This window comes from Lutra lutra, chromosome 16 (genome assembly GCF_902655055.1).
Source record: "Lutra lutra chromosome 16, mLutLut1.2, whole genome shotgun sequence".
Lineage (NCBI taxonomy): Eukaryota > Metazoa > Chordata > Mammalia > Carnivora > Mustelidae > Lutra > Lutra lutra.
The window spans coordinates 30,713,249-30,729,511 of NC_062293.1; the positions used below are offsets into that span (position 1 = coordinate 30,713,249).

The following is a 16,263-nucleotide window of genomic DNA, read 5'->3' on the forward strand; positions in this document are numbered from 1 at the left end:
ATTCTGTAAAGAGTCAAATAAATATTTTAGGCATATTTTAGGCATCAAGAGCCGTACGGTTTCTGTTGCAGCTTCTCAGCTCTACATTGCAGCACAAAAGTGGCCACAGACAGCAAGTAGATGAGTGGACGTGGTTGTATTCCAATAAAACCTTATTTATGAAAATAGGCAGCAGGTCAGATTTCACACTCTAGCTGCAGTTTTTGATAAACTACCATGCAGTATGCAACCTGCATACCCGTACATACTCTCTCTAGTGAGGCACTGCATCATTATATGTGTTGACTCTGAATTCTGAGCCTGTCGTGAGAATGAGGATCCCTGTGCTTGGATAATCCCCTGGACTCTCAAAACCATCCTGAGAGGCCCAGCTGAGTAATCATTGCCTCCTGCGGTGAGATGCCACCTCTACTCTCGCACCACTCATGGGAATGTTGCTAGCACTAATGAAACCCTTGTGTAACTTGGTGGGCAAGGTTTTAAATAAAAGACAATAACAAGAAGGCTGAGAGCCTCAGAGAACATGGAAGAGTCTAGGTTTGGGCATGGTCATCCATACACCTGATTACATTGTAAAACTATAACAACAACAGTTGTTACAATATCCAAACCGCAGATTGATGTTTATATGCCAGAGACCCCCATCTGCATGATCTCGCTTCATCTTCACAATAATCCAGTTCATAAGTCTTGCCATTTCCACTTTCCAAATGAGGAAAAGAGAAGTTCAGACACAAGTCATACAAGCAGAAAGTAGCCAACTCAGGATTTGAGTGAAAGTCTGTTTGTTTCCAGATTCCCTCACCACCAAAGGAGACTGCTTTTGAAAGAAGAAAATAGAAGAAAGAACAATCAGTTTTTATTGTTGTCATTGTTATTGCTTCTGTGGAGTCATGGCAGCCAAATGAACCGTAGAGTCACTTGACATGAAAGATGCATTTGTGGAGACAGCAACCACACAGTATATTCCTACTAACAGGTCATATACCTGAGGCACAAAAGGCCTACTTCCAGTGTGTGCCCACAGTGCCCTCTACTGCCTAGGAGGAACACCACAGAGACTCTGTTCTTGGTTGCTTTCATGAAGATGAAAGATGCTTACTACCAGTCGTTAAAAATTGGAATTTGAGTCATGGTGTGAGATTTTATTAGGATTCTTTTCTTGTTACTTCTAATAATTGTACACTGCATTGCTAGACTGGGGATCGGGGTGAGGAAGAGGAGAGAGAAGTCACAATCCACCCTTGATTGGCTCCTGTCTGAACAAGAGTGCACATCTTTTCTAGGGTGGCCTATAGTCGATTGAATGGTGATGACATCTGGGTGAGGAGGAAGTCAAGGAGACTCCCGATGATCCCCGGGGGCATTTATAGCTCCAAGTCGGGTAAGTTTATTTCATTACTGGAAAAAAAAAGTTTTCATGGAAATAAGTAAACAGTGCACTGACTTAATGGGTGCAAGGAAAGAGAGCAATGTCAAGACAAAAGAATACAAACCAACTGATTGCTAAAGGAGCTAGAATGGGAGAATTTAAAAAAAAGAAATTAAATAAATAAAATATCACCCTTCATGGTACAGTGGTGCTGTGGCCTGGGGATGGAACTGGAAACTTTGTGTGGTAAGTTCTAGTGGGATGTGGGTTGGGCCAAAATATATTTGTCTCCAAGAAATACATTTTTCAAAATGCTAAGCTTTAATTTTTTTTTTTTAAGTAAACAGCCAGGAAAATGCCAGGCTTGATCCCTTTTTGAATGGGGCCCTGGGTATGTCTTATGGAAGTCCTTGTGAGGGGAAAACCCTTGGTAGCTTGACCCAAGCTAACTGCTGCACTGTAGGTCCATTCAGTTCGGCTTTCACCCATCTACTTTGAATATCTGCCCTCTTAGCATCCTGGGCTATGACCAAACCTCCCCTTTCCACCCTGCTGCCGGCACATGATGTGCTTCCTTTTTTTGAAAGGAGCAACCATGTTGGAAGAAATACAGGGCCCTGAAAAACAATTTTGTTGGTCCAGTAGTCAAATCTCTGAGCCCACAGAGATGTTTCTCTGCCTACCACATTTTCCTTGGCTCTTCCAGGCTCCATCCCTCTAAGCAAATATTCTCTCTCCATTTAGACTCCTTCTAACACTGAGTATAATGTAATGGAAAGAAGCATTGAAGACCTGGGTTTTAGTGGTTTTGCTCTTGACTTCCTTAGCATTTAATATCCTAGACTTTGAATTTTCTCATCTTTATTCAGTATTATCCATCATGTGGTACCAATGGAGAATCAAATGGAATAATGTACATGAAAGTATGTTAGGGTAATAGTCAAACAAATATTTATTAAGTGCCTGGTATGTGCTTGGCATTGAGAAATATGAGGCTAAGACACAGATTTTTGACCTTGAAGAGTTTATAATTTTGTCAAAGAGGTAAACAGAGAAATAATATCATGTTTGAAGATTGGGTTGTGTTTTGTTTTGCTTTTCTTCTTGTTGGCCAAAGTAGACTAACCAATGACCTGTTTCAATCTATACCCATTGCCACTTACTCCCCTTCTTTTTTTAGGCCTCAGATTTCTGATTTGTGAAATGAATGGGTGCCTAGATAATTTGTTGGACATGTCTGAAGGTGAGAGGAAGTGCTGTTAATAACTGTGCCAACTATGCCAGAGCAGCCAGTTGTAAATGGAAGTTGTTCCAAGCGATCAGAGATTGTGGTCACTCTACAAATGAGTGAAGGCAAGCATTCAGTGAGATCTAAGGCCTATTCAAATTCTCACAATTTAGGGCCTTACATTTATTATCAGAAGTCTTTCTTCTAGTTCCAGTTAGCCCATTTCCTCTTTGGCTTTCTTTGTGGGCATGGCTGTTGGTCGGAAATACAGAGAATAAGCTGAATGCTGGCAATCCCTGAAAATCCTGGTTGCTGCCCGCACAGGTCAAATCCTTTGTTGGTCAAACTGCCATATTCTTTGTGGCCACATCACCTATTGGAGCTTAGCCCAGTCGGCTGGGAAACTAAATGAAAATAGTAAACACAAGCAGCAGAGGTCCTGCTACTGTGGAATGCTGAGCTCCTGAATTGTCTCTTTCCCCATCTCATATGCTTTTTATAGGACCCTCCTCTCTCAATGCAGTGAGCCCTGTGCTGATGTGGATGGTGAGTTTCCAGACAACACAAAGGTTTAATAGTACCCACCCACTGTGATTTCGGCCAGCTTAAGAGCAATATGAGGAAAGGATTCATGAGTTGATTTTGTGTATCTCTCTCTCCCTCCCTGCTTCTCACATTTTGATCTTTTTACTTCCTCTATTGACATTTTTATAGGCTTGGAAGGAAGTCTTAAAAATAAAGTTTCTTGATTTTTCATTTACTTGCCATCCAACAGAAGTACCCCAACCACAACCAACTGAAGCACAAATGAACCACGCAGGAGTTCTTGATAACCTCTTATATACACGCTCATACAATTTGTATTAAATGATAGGGGATTAGCAGTGCAGTCTCATATGTATGTTGCATATCTTCCCAGGATTACATACTTTAACATAATCTTGAAACGAAAGTAATGTGGCTGGGCTAATCATGCGTCTTCTCAAACACATACCCATGACCCACATTGTAGAGATTTGCATGGCCCTAGACTTTTCTTTTCCATCATCCTTTCTAGTCTGATTACCTTTATGGAAAGCACTGAGGATTGCAGGAACAGACAGACTCTGGAGAAGTCTCATCATCCCATCAGGCCTCATAGGGTCTGGTCCTGTTTTCAACTACATAATAAAATAACCTATTTTGGTGGTTTATTGATGGGATAAGATTTTATACAGAAGGAACCAGGTGGGTGTTCAGAGAGGTGGGGTAGAAGGTTGAGGGAGAATATATTGATACAGCTACCAAATTCTTCCTGAACCAAAAGGAACTTGTTGAAGACCCACTGAGAGGGCAGGTATGACCCCAGATACAATGGAATACAGGTTTTTTTCCCTTCTCATTTCTGCACAGCTGGAGTATGCTGTGTTTCATCTACTGGGACCTTACTAAACGCGCATCGCAGCTGGCTACCTGCAGGAATGAGTAGGTCACCCCAGAAATTACAAATCCTGGTTCAAATGGGGTTTCCACTGTCATCATCCACCCAACTACTTTATCAGGGAGCTGGGACAATTAATACTTGGCGATGGTGTAGGGAGTGAACCGGAAGTAGAAATTAGTATGATTTGAACTGCTGGGGAAAAGAGGCTGGGCTTTCTTGGCTAATTCTTGCTATTTTTTCCAAATTAAGTTTTACTCTTATCCATGCTTCATGTTCTGTATCCCTCTCTGTTGGTTCTCCAGAAGACTGGCAGTCTTTATTTAGTAAGTAGGACTTAATGATTCTTAATCCAAGGGCTTCAGATTCCATATGGCATGTTTTGAAGGAAAGGATGCATGTTATCTCAAATACTTTTGGCTTTATATTTTAAAATATTATCTTGACGATCAAAAGTGAAAGCTCTTCTCTCATGTTGAGCCCAGCTGTCCTGTGTGGTCAGGGACAACCCTGCTCAGCTGTGCACAGCAATTTGGCACTTCCAGTCCCCACCCTACTTTGCCCTGCAAATACAGATGTGATACTGTTGAGTCCCTACAGCTAGTAAAGATGATTTGAGGTTTTCAACATAATTTAGCCAGTGTTAAGTGAGCATCTGTTCTGTCCCAGATTCTGCTTTTAAGTTTAAGGATAGTTTTAAGTTTAAGAAAGGGTGGCTGGGCTAACAAGATGAAAAAATATGTTTTCAAGAATATATCTAATATTTTATTGAGGGATATTCAAGTGCATGGCATGTAAATAATTGGAAAACAGCATATATAAACAACTCATAACAAGGCAAATTGAAATAAGAGGCATATGGAAGCATTAGCAGCTCCTAGAAGAAGGAGCTGTTAATTCTGCCTAGGATATCAGAGAGGACTAGTCAAGTATGTTGAAACTCTGATAGTTTAACCTGAGCTTTGAATATTAATCCGAACATGCATTCCATCGCCATTTACTGAATGCCTGGTTCAAGTGACAGTGCAGATTATGACAACTCTTGCCACCAGAGAACTCATGACCTACCTGCTAAACCAGATAAATATATTATCATAAAATTAAAAAAAATTTGTTTTACACTGTTAATTGTAGTAATAGCCTCTGCTTTGTTTTTTAAAAAAATCACTGTGTGCTAGGTTCATTCATTAACCATCCATTAATTCATTTTTGATTCATTATCTAATTATAGTGCACAATCACCCCACACATTAGTGTCTAATAGAAGTTTACATAAGAGGAAACTTGTCCAGAGTTGCCTTGGTAGTCAGTTGAAGAACCAGAATTTGAATTCTTGAATCCATGTCTGTTGGATTCTGAAGTCCATGCTCTTAAATATTAAGCAAGAGTTGGGTGGAGAGAACAATGCAAAGTAAGGGAACAAAAATCAGAAAGACATAGCAGAGTAAGATGACATTACAGGATCAGGATGGGGCACTTCTTCTGTGGTTGGAACGTACACCATCCTGAAGGATTTTATGCAAGGCTGGACAGATAGGCCGGGGTTTGTGTTTTGAGACCCCTAGATATCATACTAAGAAGTTGAGTTTTTATTCTGTAAATTGTGGGTACCCACACCAGAGATTTTAGATAGGATGTAACGTGAGAGAGCTTCATGAAAGTATCTCTGCCTAAATAATGAGGAGGATGATGGGTTTCCTGAATCCTCTATGCATCTTTCTGAAGTTTGTGGTAAAGGTTAGGACTCTGGGCTGTGGGTTTGAAATTATTTTCATTTCTGAATAGATACAAATGGCTTGCCTCGAATTAATCTTTACTTTCAGTAGCTATGAATCCAGGTGTGCAAAATACATGGTAACATCTTTATTTTTCTGGAGTGCTACTTAATTCTAATATGACATAAAATGTAGTCTTTTTTTTTTTTTTTTTTTTTTTTTGACAGAGAGAGATCACAAGTAGACAGAGAGGCAGGCAGAGAGAGAGGGAAGTAGGCTCCCAGCCAAGCAGAGAGCCCGATGCAGGACTCGATCCCAGGACCCTGAGATCATGACCTGAGCCGAAGGCAGCGGCTTAACCCACTGAGCCACCCAGGCACCCAGAAAATATAGTCTTAATGAGTTTTTTACAGACATTTTAGATTTAAACACAGTCAGATGAGAATTTACACCCTCTTTCTCCTTGTGTGGACTAAAATTTGGAGGGATGTGGGGGTAGGAGGAGGAAAGTGCGGCACCTGATCACTGGTCGCCAGTATCCATCCAGTCCTGCAATATTCTTCAGCCATTGATCATAAACTGTACCATTCTCATTCTGTCGAGCTCCTTATGCCCTTCTGTAGCCTTTTGCTCTCCTGTCTGGAGAGTTTTCAAGTATTTTCTCACGCCATTCTGGGGCCATACAAGACTTGGGGGTCTAGGTGAGGTCTTCCTAGACCTTGATGATTTTCCCAAACCCTCATCAGGAAGCAAACTCAAATCCCTTCTCTCACTGATCCCTCCCAGGACTTGGACTCAATACAAAGGGATGAGGCAGAGCACAGAGCCCTCCAGACCTTGCTTCAGCTCGTCCTTCTCCTCCTACCCTTCACCTCCTGTGCTCAGAAGATCTTTATCTACTTGTGTAGGGGTAGAAGAGTTTTGCAGGACAACTAGTTCTGCCTAACGGCATATTCTTCCCAGTCTCTCTTACCCTGGTATAACCTGGACCAAGCCTTTTGAGCTTAAAAGCCTGAATTTTGGTGAATGATCTCCACTTTCCTGAATACAAGAGACCACCATGGTAAGGAGAGAGTATAGATAAAAACACATGAGTTAGCATTTTGCAATATTGTTCCTATGTTTTTAGAACCTTGATACAAATTTTAGCACCTTGGGAAACCAATTTGAGTTCTCTTTTTATTCAAAGAAAAATTCAGTCTCCATAGCCAGGCATTTTTTAAAATGGCAAATTCATAAATTCCACTTTCTTATTTTCTTTGATTCCCCAACAAGGGTCTCATCTATGATCAAAGCCTTTTTGTTTTTTAACAGCAACTGGCATATCCTTGAAGGTATAATTAGCTACCATAGTAACTATAAATTATAATCTTCCTTTGACTTCCCAGACAACCTAAATAAGATGCCATCACTTTCCCCCCTACAATTAATACTCCCTGAAGAAATATCTGAGTGTCATGATCTATTGCTAAATTTGGAACATAGAGGCAAAAATTTGGTCATTTCCACCAGAAGTTACAGTGGTAGCAAATTAACTGAATTTAACAAAATACACGGACATGAAACTTGAGTTAGCAAAACAAATGGAGTAGGAGTTTGTGAAACTGAAATCTAAGTATGAGTTGAAAAAGTCTTATTTATGCTTTGATTGCCAAAAATGTGAGCAGAAGGGAGTGTTATTTTCACTCATTTAACTGATACAGTGAATTAAGGGCATAAAGGTTTATTTGCTGTCACTCTTTAGAGCATTTACTGCCAATTTGCAGTGGAGCATTATAAAGATTAAGCTATAATCCTGTCCTTATAGTTAGGAGGGACAGGTGAATAAACTCACACCTGCATATCTACAGGTGTTTTCCAGACACTGTGGTAAACACAACAGTGTTCTTCTCATTCAGTTATAGTAATAGCAGTAAAAGTAGATCCTGTCATTCCCATTTTATAGATGTAGAAATCCAGTTTCTAAAAGATGAAAAGAATTGGCCAGAATCAGCCCCACTAGTAAAAGACAGACCCCATAGTTCAACTCTGATCTGTATCTGACTGAAGTAGGACAGAGTTTTCTTCATTTTCTTTTCCTGAGCCTAACTCTGTACAATGAAAGATACATGGCAGACTCATTGAGGGATGGCTTTGTCCTGGGGATTGGTGGTTCTTCTCTCTGAGAATAATCTGGGTGACTCCCAGGACCAAGTTAATTAGCTCTCAGGGAAAGGGGATATCGTGTCAGTCCCCTCATTTCCATTTGTTTTCACACCTCTAGCTCCATGACCTTTTATTTTATTTTTTTTTTTTTTCCTTTTTTTCTTTTTTTAATTCTTGAGAACTATGAAGTCCTTGCAAGCACAGCTCGTTTCTGCAGATTATTTTCCAAACGTGTACAAAATGGAACCAAAACAGAGAATCCCTTAAGAACCTGAAGAGGGGCAACGTTGAGAAGCTACGATTATCCAGCAGCAAGTGTTCCCGCCTTCAGCTGCCAGCCGCCTCCTCTTCCTGTTCCTGAGAGTTAGCGGGATGAAAACGTCTTCCCCGTGATTGTTTTCATTTCTTTTTTCTCGGCATCTGGACGTGCACGGTTCAGCACCTTGAGGAAGTCAGATGTTTTCGCCCGCATACGTGTGTGGATATAGGCCTTAGAGCACTTGATGTGGTAGTGCAGATAGTCCCGGAACGTGTGGATCAGGTTGATGGTGTTGTCTCGAGCACTGGCGTTGGTGTGGCGAGGGAACAGCACAAAGGTAATGTAGCCAATGTTGTCGCCCACGGCAGCGTCGGTGTCCTTCAGCTCCAAAGGCGGTTCCCTGTGGCTGAAGAGGACCTGCGGGGCTGTGTGACTGGCTCTGCGGCCTTCTTTGAACTCCTGCATAAACACTTTTCCAATGACCACGTCGTCATCATCCTTAAACACTGTGCTGAAGACTACTGTGACTCTGTCCTTTTTAGATTCAACGTACATGGTCTCATCATCCCTGTAATGGATAACTGCCCTGTTCTCGCCTTCCTTGCCCTCTTCTTGGAACTGGAAATATTTCTCAAAGACAGAGGCAAAGCAATTTCGTTTCAACATGCCAGCTTGATGCACAATGGAATCCTTGGATGCCGGCAGATTTTCAAGGTCATATAGCAAAGAGACATTGTATCCTGATTCGGGATTTACCAAGAAGCTCCCGTACACCCTCTTTAATAACTCATCAGCACCATGTGCCTGAAGTTCCTTGTAGAATTTCAAAGAAATACTGACCATCACTTTTGTTTTGTCTCCATTAGGATTTGAAATATGATAGAGGACTCCATCGAAATCTGCAAATGTTACTTCTACTGCTTCTGGCTTGTTACCGGCGGCCGCGTTCTCGAACTTGAGCGCGAGCGTATGACCTTTTATTTTTAACAGAAGGTAAAGGAAATGAAAAAAAAAAATTGAGTGCATATTATGTCCCAAATGCTTAAACAATTTTAGAAGCTATATATTACTATTCTTTTCCCTATAGCTTGAAAATCTAGAGCTCAGTGAGGTTAAAAGACATATCTAATACTAAAATTAAAAAAAATGTATATTTAGTGATGTTTACAAATAAAGCAGAAAACATAAAAAATCACACTATTAAAATGTAGAGCTGGGAATCAAACCGAAATTTGTCTCCCTTCAGAAAAACTTTTCTCTTTACACTGTTTATTTATTCAGCAAATATTTATTGAGGGCCTGATTATGTGCTAAAGCTCATATCAATTAGTAAATAAAATAAACATGATATTTCTTTCACAGAACTTATCATCTAGTAGAGAAGACATATAATAAATAAATATAAATAAATAATATAACATATACTACTACGAGAAAGAATAACTGGGAGTTCATTAGAAATAAATATGTTCTAATATATGATCTGTTATATTAACTCAGAGGAGAAACTAGGGGGAAATAGGTGGTCTGAGAGGTTTTATCTGAGGGAAAAGGCAGTTAAACTGAGACCTGGGGTGTGAAGAAGTTGGGGAAACTATTCAGGGCAGAAAAGAGGCTGTGTGAAGCCCCTAGGACAGTAAAGAATTTGAAGTGTTCACAGGGCAGAATTAACTTCTGTTCAGCTGGAGAGGATTCTCTTTAGGGAAGAAGGTCATAGAATAAGTTGCAGATCTAGGCAGAGGCAGATCATGCAGGAAGTTAAAGTCATGTTAATGAATTTGGATTTCATTCTAGATTCTGTGATGAGCCAGAGAAATGACAGGATGTATATAGAAATAGGTTGCTCTGGTAGCTCCATGATGACAGTATTTGAAGGAAAAGTAAAGTGATAATGGTATATTTAGGGAAATCATAGTGACTTGTGCTAGCTAAGGGATTGTGTGTGTGTGTGCATGATGGGTAAATATAATATGTAAACACACACTATGTAATATATAGGCTTATAGTAAATATAATAAATAGTATAGTAAATATAGAGCAAATAAGGTATGTGGGAAGAAGAACCAGGACTTGCAGGTTCTAGTCTAGAGTCAAGGGAGAAATTAGGCCAGTTTGCAGGTTTTGGATATGAGCAATGGGTAGATGGTGGTGTCATTACTGAGACAATGAAGACTGGGGAAATAAACATATTTGGGGAGAAGATCGAGAGTTTGCTTTTGGACATGGGAGATTTGGGCTATCATGTAGCTTGTTGGTTGTATGAATTTGGAGCCCAAAAGAAAAAATTTGAATGGGAGATATAAATTCCTGAGTCATCAGCTTATAGATGTCATTTAAAATAAGAGGAATGAATTAAAAGGCATAAATTAGCACACAAAATAAAATAAAATAAAATAAAATAAAAGGAATGAGTAAGTTTACCTAAGGGGAATTTAGAAAGTTAGAGAAGATGGCTTACAACTTAGCCATGAAGTAGTCCTTTATTTAAAATTAGATTATAAGAGAGGAATGCCTCAGAAGAGACAGAGAAGGAAAGTCCAACAAGGAAGGAGCCAAACCCCGAGAATTGTAAATGCTGCTGATGGACCTAGAACCCTCAGCCATGATGGAAATGATCTGCGTCTGCACTGTCCAATATGGGTCTGATTTTCATATTGAAATACTTCTTCATAACAATAAAAGTCTAAAAGGACAACAGCTGGAAATTGGCCACCAAATTTGGCACCAGGAGGTTACTGTTGTATGAAACAGGGAGGAGATGAAATGAAGGTGGAAGCCTTTGGAGAAATACCTAGTAATACAGTTTCTGGGTTAATGTTTGTGGCAGCACTGTCCACAATAGCCAAAATAAGAAAAGAGCCCAGATGTCCAACAGGTGAATGGATAAAGAAGATGTGGTATATACATACAATAGAACATTACTCAGCCATCAAAAATAAAGAAATCTTGCCATTTGCAATGATGTGGCTGGAACTAGAAGTTATTATGCTAAGTGAAATAAGTCAGAGAAAGACAAATAACACATGATTTCACTCATGTGTGGAATTTAAGGAAAAAAAAACATGAACATAGGGGGAGGGAAGGAAAAATAAATAATATGAAAATTGAGAGGGAGGCAAACCATAAGAGACTTTTAACTCTAAGAAATAAACTGAGGGTTGCTGGAGGGGAGGTGCATGATGGGAGGAGGGACAATTTGGTGATGGGCATTAAGGAGGGCACTTGAGGTATTAAACACTGGCTGTTACATGCAACCAGTGAGTCACTAAATTCTCCCTCTGAAACTAATAGAAATTTTTTAAAAAAGAAATGGAAGTGGAAACCTGCTGGGAATGGCCAGCAATCCCTGTACCAACGGATGAAAGATTACCCCAAACTTTGCTATGAAAGAGAGAAGGTAAGGGGGTCAACGCTCAGAGATGAAGACCTTTTGCTTTTCTCTCCTGCTTTTATTGGTCCTTCAGGAAAATCATAAAATCTTTATCACTGTTTCTCAAGCACATGATGTGTGACAGGGGTCTTACTGGGACTAGGAGGATGCGTTTATGGGAAAGATAAGATATGCTAATCTGTGCGGTCTACGAGTTCTGCTAAACATAGCCTTGGGGGACAATGCATACATCTCTTAGGTCACAGGACAGCTGTTTGGGAGTGCCTGGAAGGCTCAGTCCTTAAGTGTCTGCCTTGGGCTCAGGTCTTGATCCTAAACTCCGGGGATGGAACCCCTGCTGAACAGGAAGCCTACTTCTCCCTCTCCTACTCTCCTTGCTTGTGTTCCCTCTCTCACTGTCTCTCTCTTTCTCTCTCTGTCAAATAAATAAATAAAATCTTAAAAGAAAAAAGAAAAGAAAGCTTTGGAGAAGGCAACTCCTCGCAGCATTCCTATGACAGAGTGGTCAGGCAGGCCTTGGTATTCCAAAGGCCTATACCCTTCCCCAAAACCTTCCCTCGCCCCTAGTGGCCTCTGTGTTACATTTTAGCAAGCCAGGTTTTATGGATGATTTCATGCTGTAGATTAACCCCAACAAAACCCAGTCTAATATAGGTAGAGAAGGCAAAGAAAAGGAAATAGAAGTCTTTGGATGATACTTGGAGTATTGCCTCTGAAAGGGAGAACAAAAATTGGATAAGAGTGACAGGAACATGGAAGTTCGGAAGAAGGGTATTTTATGTGGGGGAGTGGAAAATGCCATTTACCTATTTATTTATCAGATATTCATTGAGCACCATCAAGTTTCAGCACCAGTTCACACCCTGGAGATGGAACAGTGAAAAGGATAAGCAAGACCTCTACTCTCACTGGATTTATAGTCTATTGGGTGAGGGGAGACAATAAACAAGAAACAATAAATTAGTTAACTAAATGACAATTACATAGAATGATAAGTACCGTACAGGAAACAAAATGAAGTAATAGGAGCAGTAGTGACTGCAAAGGGAATGAGAGCTATTTAAATAGGAGGGTCAAGCAGGGCCTTTCCAAGGAAGTTAGATGAGCCAAAACCAGCTAGCCCTAAGGAACGTACCAGAGTGAGTCTGAATGCTGCTGGTTGACCCAACTGAGAGGTAAAAATGGTTCAGGTTAGGGGAGCGGGGATGAGTGAAGGCACAATGTTGAGGAGGTAAGGGAAGAAGAGAAAGATTCACCTTAGATAAGAGTAAGGATACTTCTTCAGAGGTGGACTATATGGCTTGAGTGATACAAAGAGATTGAGCAATTATTGTTAGTGAGGAACTGGAGAAGGCACGCTGAAAGCACGGGAGATGATGATCAAATGTAGGATGCTTACAGTCCTGATTGGAAGGTGGTATATTCTTGGTAATGACAATCCCAGCGCATGGTATCAGAGAGAGAAGTTGAGGAATCATGTTTTGCATATTGGAGTAGTGGTCTTCAGAGCCATGGTATTAGATGGTATTAGATGAGCCATGGTATTAGGGGTATTAGATGAATTGCCCACATGTGTGTTGAAATCAGCAAGAATGATGACTAAAATTGGATGCAGGGGTGGAACATGAGCCAGAGCTAATTTATTATAATATATGAGAAATGGCCAGAAAAATGGTAGCAACAAGGAGAGTATATCTACAGGAAGTAAACCTCAAATAAACAAAGGGTTTTGCAAGAGAGAACAGAAGTTAGAGTTTAAAAGTGGGAATGGGGAGCAGGGGGGATATTGACCTTACCTTTCTGTCCTAAGATACATAGGAATTAAGAAGTCTCTGCTAAAGAGGACTTTGGGCAGAACTCTGTTGGTTCTTTAGCTAATAGCCATCTCCCCATCTTTTCTTATTTGCCTAAAAATCTCAATCATGTATCAAGTGCCAGAGGATTAATAATTCTTGGTCTAAGATCACAAAGTCGTATCATTCCCTTTTGTCAGTACTTTCTTGTGTAACCTTTTTCGTAGCTAATGGTGGCTATGACAGTGGTTATGGCCAAAGGACATTCATTCAACAAAATGTATTTTTGAGCACTTGCTTACATATCAGTCGTTCTAGGTGCTGAAGATACAGCTGTGAACAAAACACGCAAAAGCCATGCTGTTTTGGAGCTTACATTCTAATGAGGGGAGGCAGACAAGAAACAAATGAATACATATTTCAAATAGTATTAAGTACTTCAAAAAAACATGGGAGAAGACAGGGTGTATCAGAGAGTTACTATATTAGAAAGATTGTAAGGTCAGATGCAAATGGAAATCTACTGGATGTTTCCAGAGAAGTTTCTGGAGAAATTTTTGTTCTATCAAAAGGATGATTGTGAGAAGTGAATTTATTGTCATCTCTCCTTTCTCCTTATTTTTGTTCTGGATGTGGATGTGATGTTGTGGGCTATAACAGCCATTTTGTGACTATACTATGGTTAACAGAGTGAAAAGATAGAAACAATCTGGGCAACACTGAGATTTTCCCCAAATTTAAAGACAGTTTTCTGTAGACTTCTTGCTACATGAGATTATTGAGTGTCTTTACTGTGTAAGTCACTGAGTCATTCTATTTGCGGCTGAAAGTATTCTGTTATAGAGCTACATCAAAAGCAATGTCATCTGGAGAGAACCAGGTTTCAGCTAAGACAAAGGACTAAGTAAATGCTTAAAGGATAACAGATCAGGAGTTTGAGGAAGCGTGGCCTAGGATTTGAGAAGGATGGGAAGGTGAGCACTGATTATTGTATATTGTTGTGTAACAAAGTACTCCCAAATGTAAGGGCTTAAACATTCAACATTTATTATCTCCTAATGTCCGTGGTCCAGGAAATCAGGAGTGGCTTACCTGGGTGGTTCTGGCTCAGAACTTTCCATGTGCTTGCTGTCAAGATGTTAGCTGGGGCTGCGGTCATCTGAAGGCTTGCCCCAAGCTGGAGGATCTGCTTCCACGATGACTCCAGTCACGTGGCTATCAATAGAAGACCTCAGTCTTCACCAGGTGTACCTCTCCATGGAGCTGCTTGTATATCCTCTCATGACAACTGGCTCCCTCTCAAAGCACGCAGTCCAAGAGAGAAAGATGAAAGCGTTAATGCCCTTTATAATCTAACTTTGGAAGTCACGCCATCATTTTTGCAACATCTTATTGGTTGTACAAGTCAGCTCTATTCAGCATAGAAGGGGACTGCACATAGGCATGAGTCACCAGGAGGCCATCGTGGGGGCTGCCTGCCAGATTTAAATCATGAGATTTAAAACAGAGCAGATGAGAATGAAATTAGGGGGGGATTTAGATTTCTGATGGTGAATGAGGGAAATTAGTATGGGAGGCATGATGGAATTGGTCCCAGTAATCTCTTAGAGGAGACTGGCAGTCAGTCCTAGTGCTGTTTTCCTGACCACATCATTGGATGAAGTCTTTGAGGCAAGTGTTGGTTCAGGAGGCTCCTGGTGATGAGGTCTCAGTGATTGGTGTGTGCTTCCCAGGATATCATTGTGAGTATGGCTGACTGAAGAGTTGGAAGGTGCAGAAAAAGAGGAAGAACAGACTGAAACTTCTTCAGTTGCATTATAATTCTGGCTTCACCACCCTCTCTCCCAATTAGGAACTGGGGTGCCATTATTGACATTGGTTCTTCGAGCAAATACCCCACCCCATCTTCCTTTCATTCCATTCTCAAAACCCATTTTTAAACTCTTCCTTCTTTCTTGGGACAACTAGTGTGTTATTCTTTACCACAAAGGCTCTTTGTACTCAGTAATTTAAAGCAGTTTGTGTCAGAATGACATTAATTATGTTAGGATCTATTGAAACCATTTATGAAAGATATTTTGTTGTTGTTAAGAATGAAATGCAAAGAAACCACTCTTTTTTACAGTGGACATCAGAGCCTGCTGGATTGTGGAATTCAATAAATAAAGACAGTTAGGGGGGATTAAGGACAAGTCAACTTTTCAAAAGGATAAAATATATAGTTTCCAAAACACCCATTCTTGGGTATAGGCTAAAGACCAATATCTTTTGCTTGTAACATGTTTTAGCAAAATTCCAGCATTTAATTATTAGTTTGGTGAATGACCACACCAGACCATTTAGTGTAACATGACAGGCCCTGAAGGGAGTAGTCAGTAATTTGAAACACTAACCATGTGTTTTGTCTAAAAAATTAATACCTGTAGCATGATTGGAGTGGCATGGTTCCACCAATCAAAATGTAGAAATAAAACTCCATGGTATTAATAAACGCAGCTACTGTTTTGGCTTATGGCAAACATAATAGATGCTATTTATTAACGTTTTACTATGGGCCATTGCTGTAGATGTATTCTCTCATTTCATCTTCTTGACCACTACATAAGCTAGAGAACAGCAAAAGGAGCTAATATTTACAGAACACACACTATATTCCACAAATTTTTACACGTTTTGTTTATCTCACTTAATCTTTATAACATAATATTTGTCCCTGTGTTAAAGATGAAAAACTGGATTAGAAAGTTTAATACTGACAGTAAATGATAGAGGTGAGATCTGGACTAATGCTCGTCTAATCCTGTGTTCATATGCATAACAGCTATACTACCTCAAAAAGATAGTGAGATCTAACTCATTCTGACTGAACTTGAGGAAGTAGATTATGGACTGATACAGGTAAAGCGTTTATTCCACACATTTGAAAAAAGAATTAGTTCC

The 16,263-nt window shown here is 40.1% G+C and overlaps 2 protein-coding genes across 2 annotated transcripts in view; one reads left to right on the forward strand and one right to left on the reverse strand.

The window, feature by feature from the left end:
• The window catches only part of ANKFN1 (ankyrin repeat and fibronectin type III domain containing 1), a 518,608-nt gene that overhangs the window by 13,005 nt on the left and 489,340 nt on the right, over positions 1 to 16,263 (forward strand). The window contains exon 2 of the mRNA XM_047708413.1: positions 1,287 to 1,384. Coding sequence (XP_047564369.1) covers positions 1,351 to 1,384 — 34 coding nt within the window. The 5' untranslated portion in view covers positions 1,287 to 1,350. The remainder of the gene's footprint in view (positions 1 to 1,286; positions 1,385 to 16,263) is intronic.
• Positions 8,019 to 9,102, reverse strand: LOC125087769 (actin-related protein 2/3 complex subunit 2-like). Its single transcript, XM_047708414.1, has one exon. It carries the CDS (start codon positions 8,980 to 8,982, stop codon positions 8,245 to 8,247), a length of 738 nt encoding a protein of 245 aa, XP_047564370.1. The 5' UTR covers positions 8,983 to 9,102; the 3' UTR covers positions 8,019 to 8,244.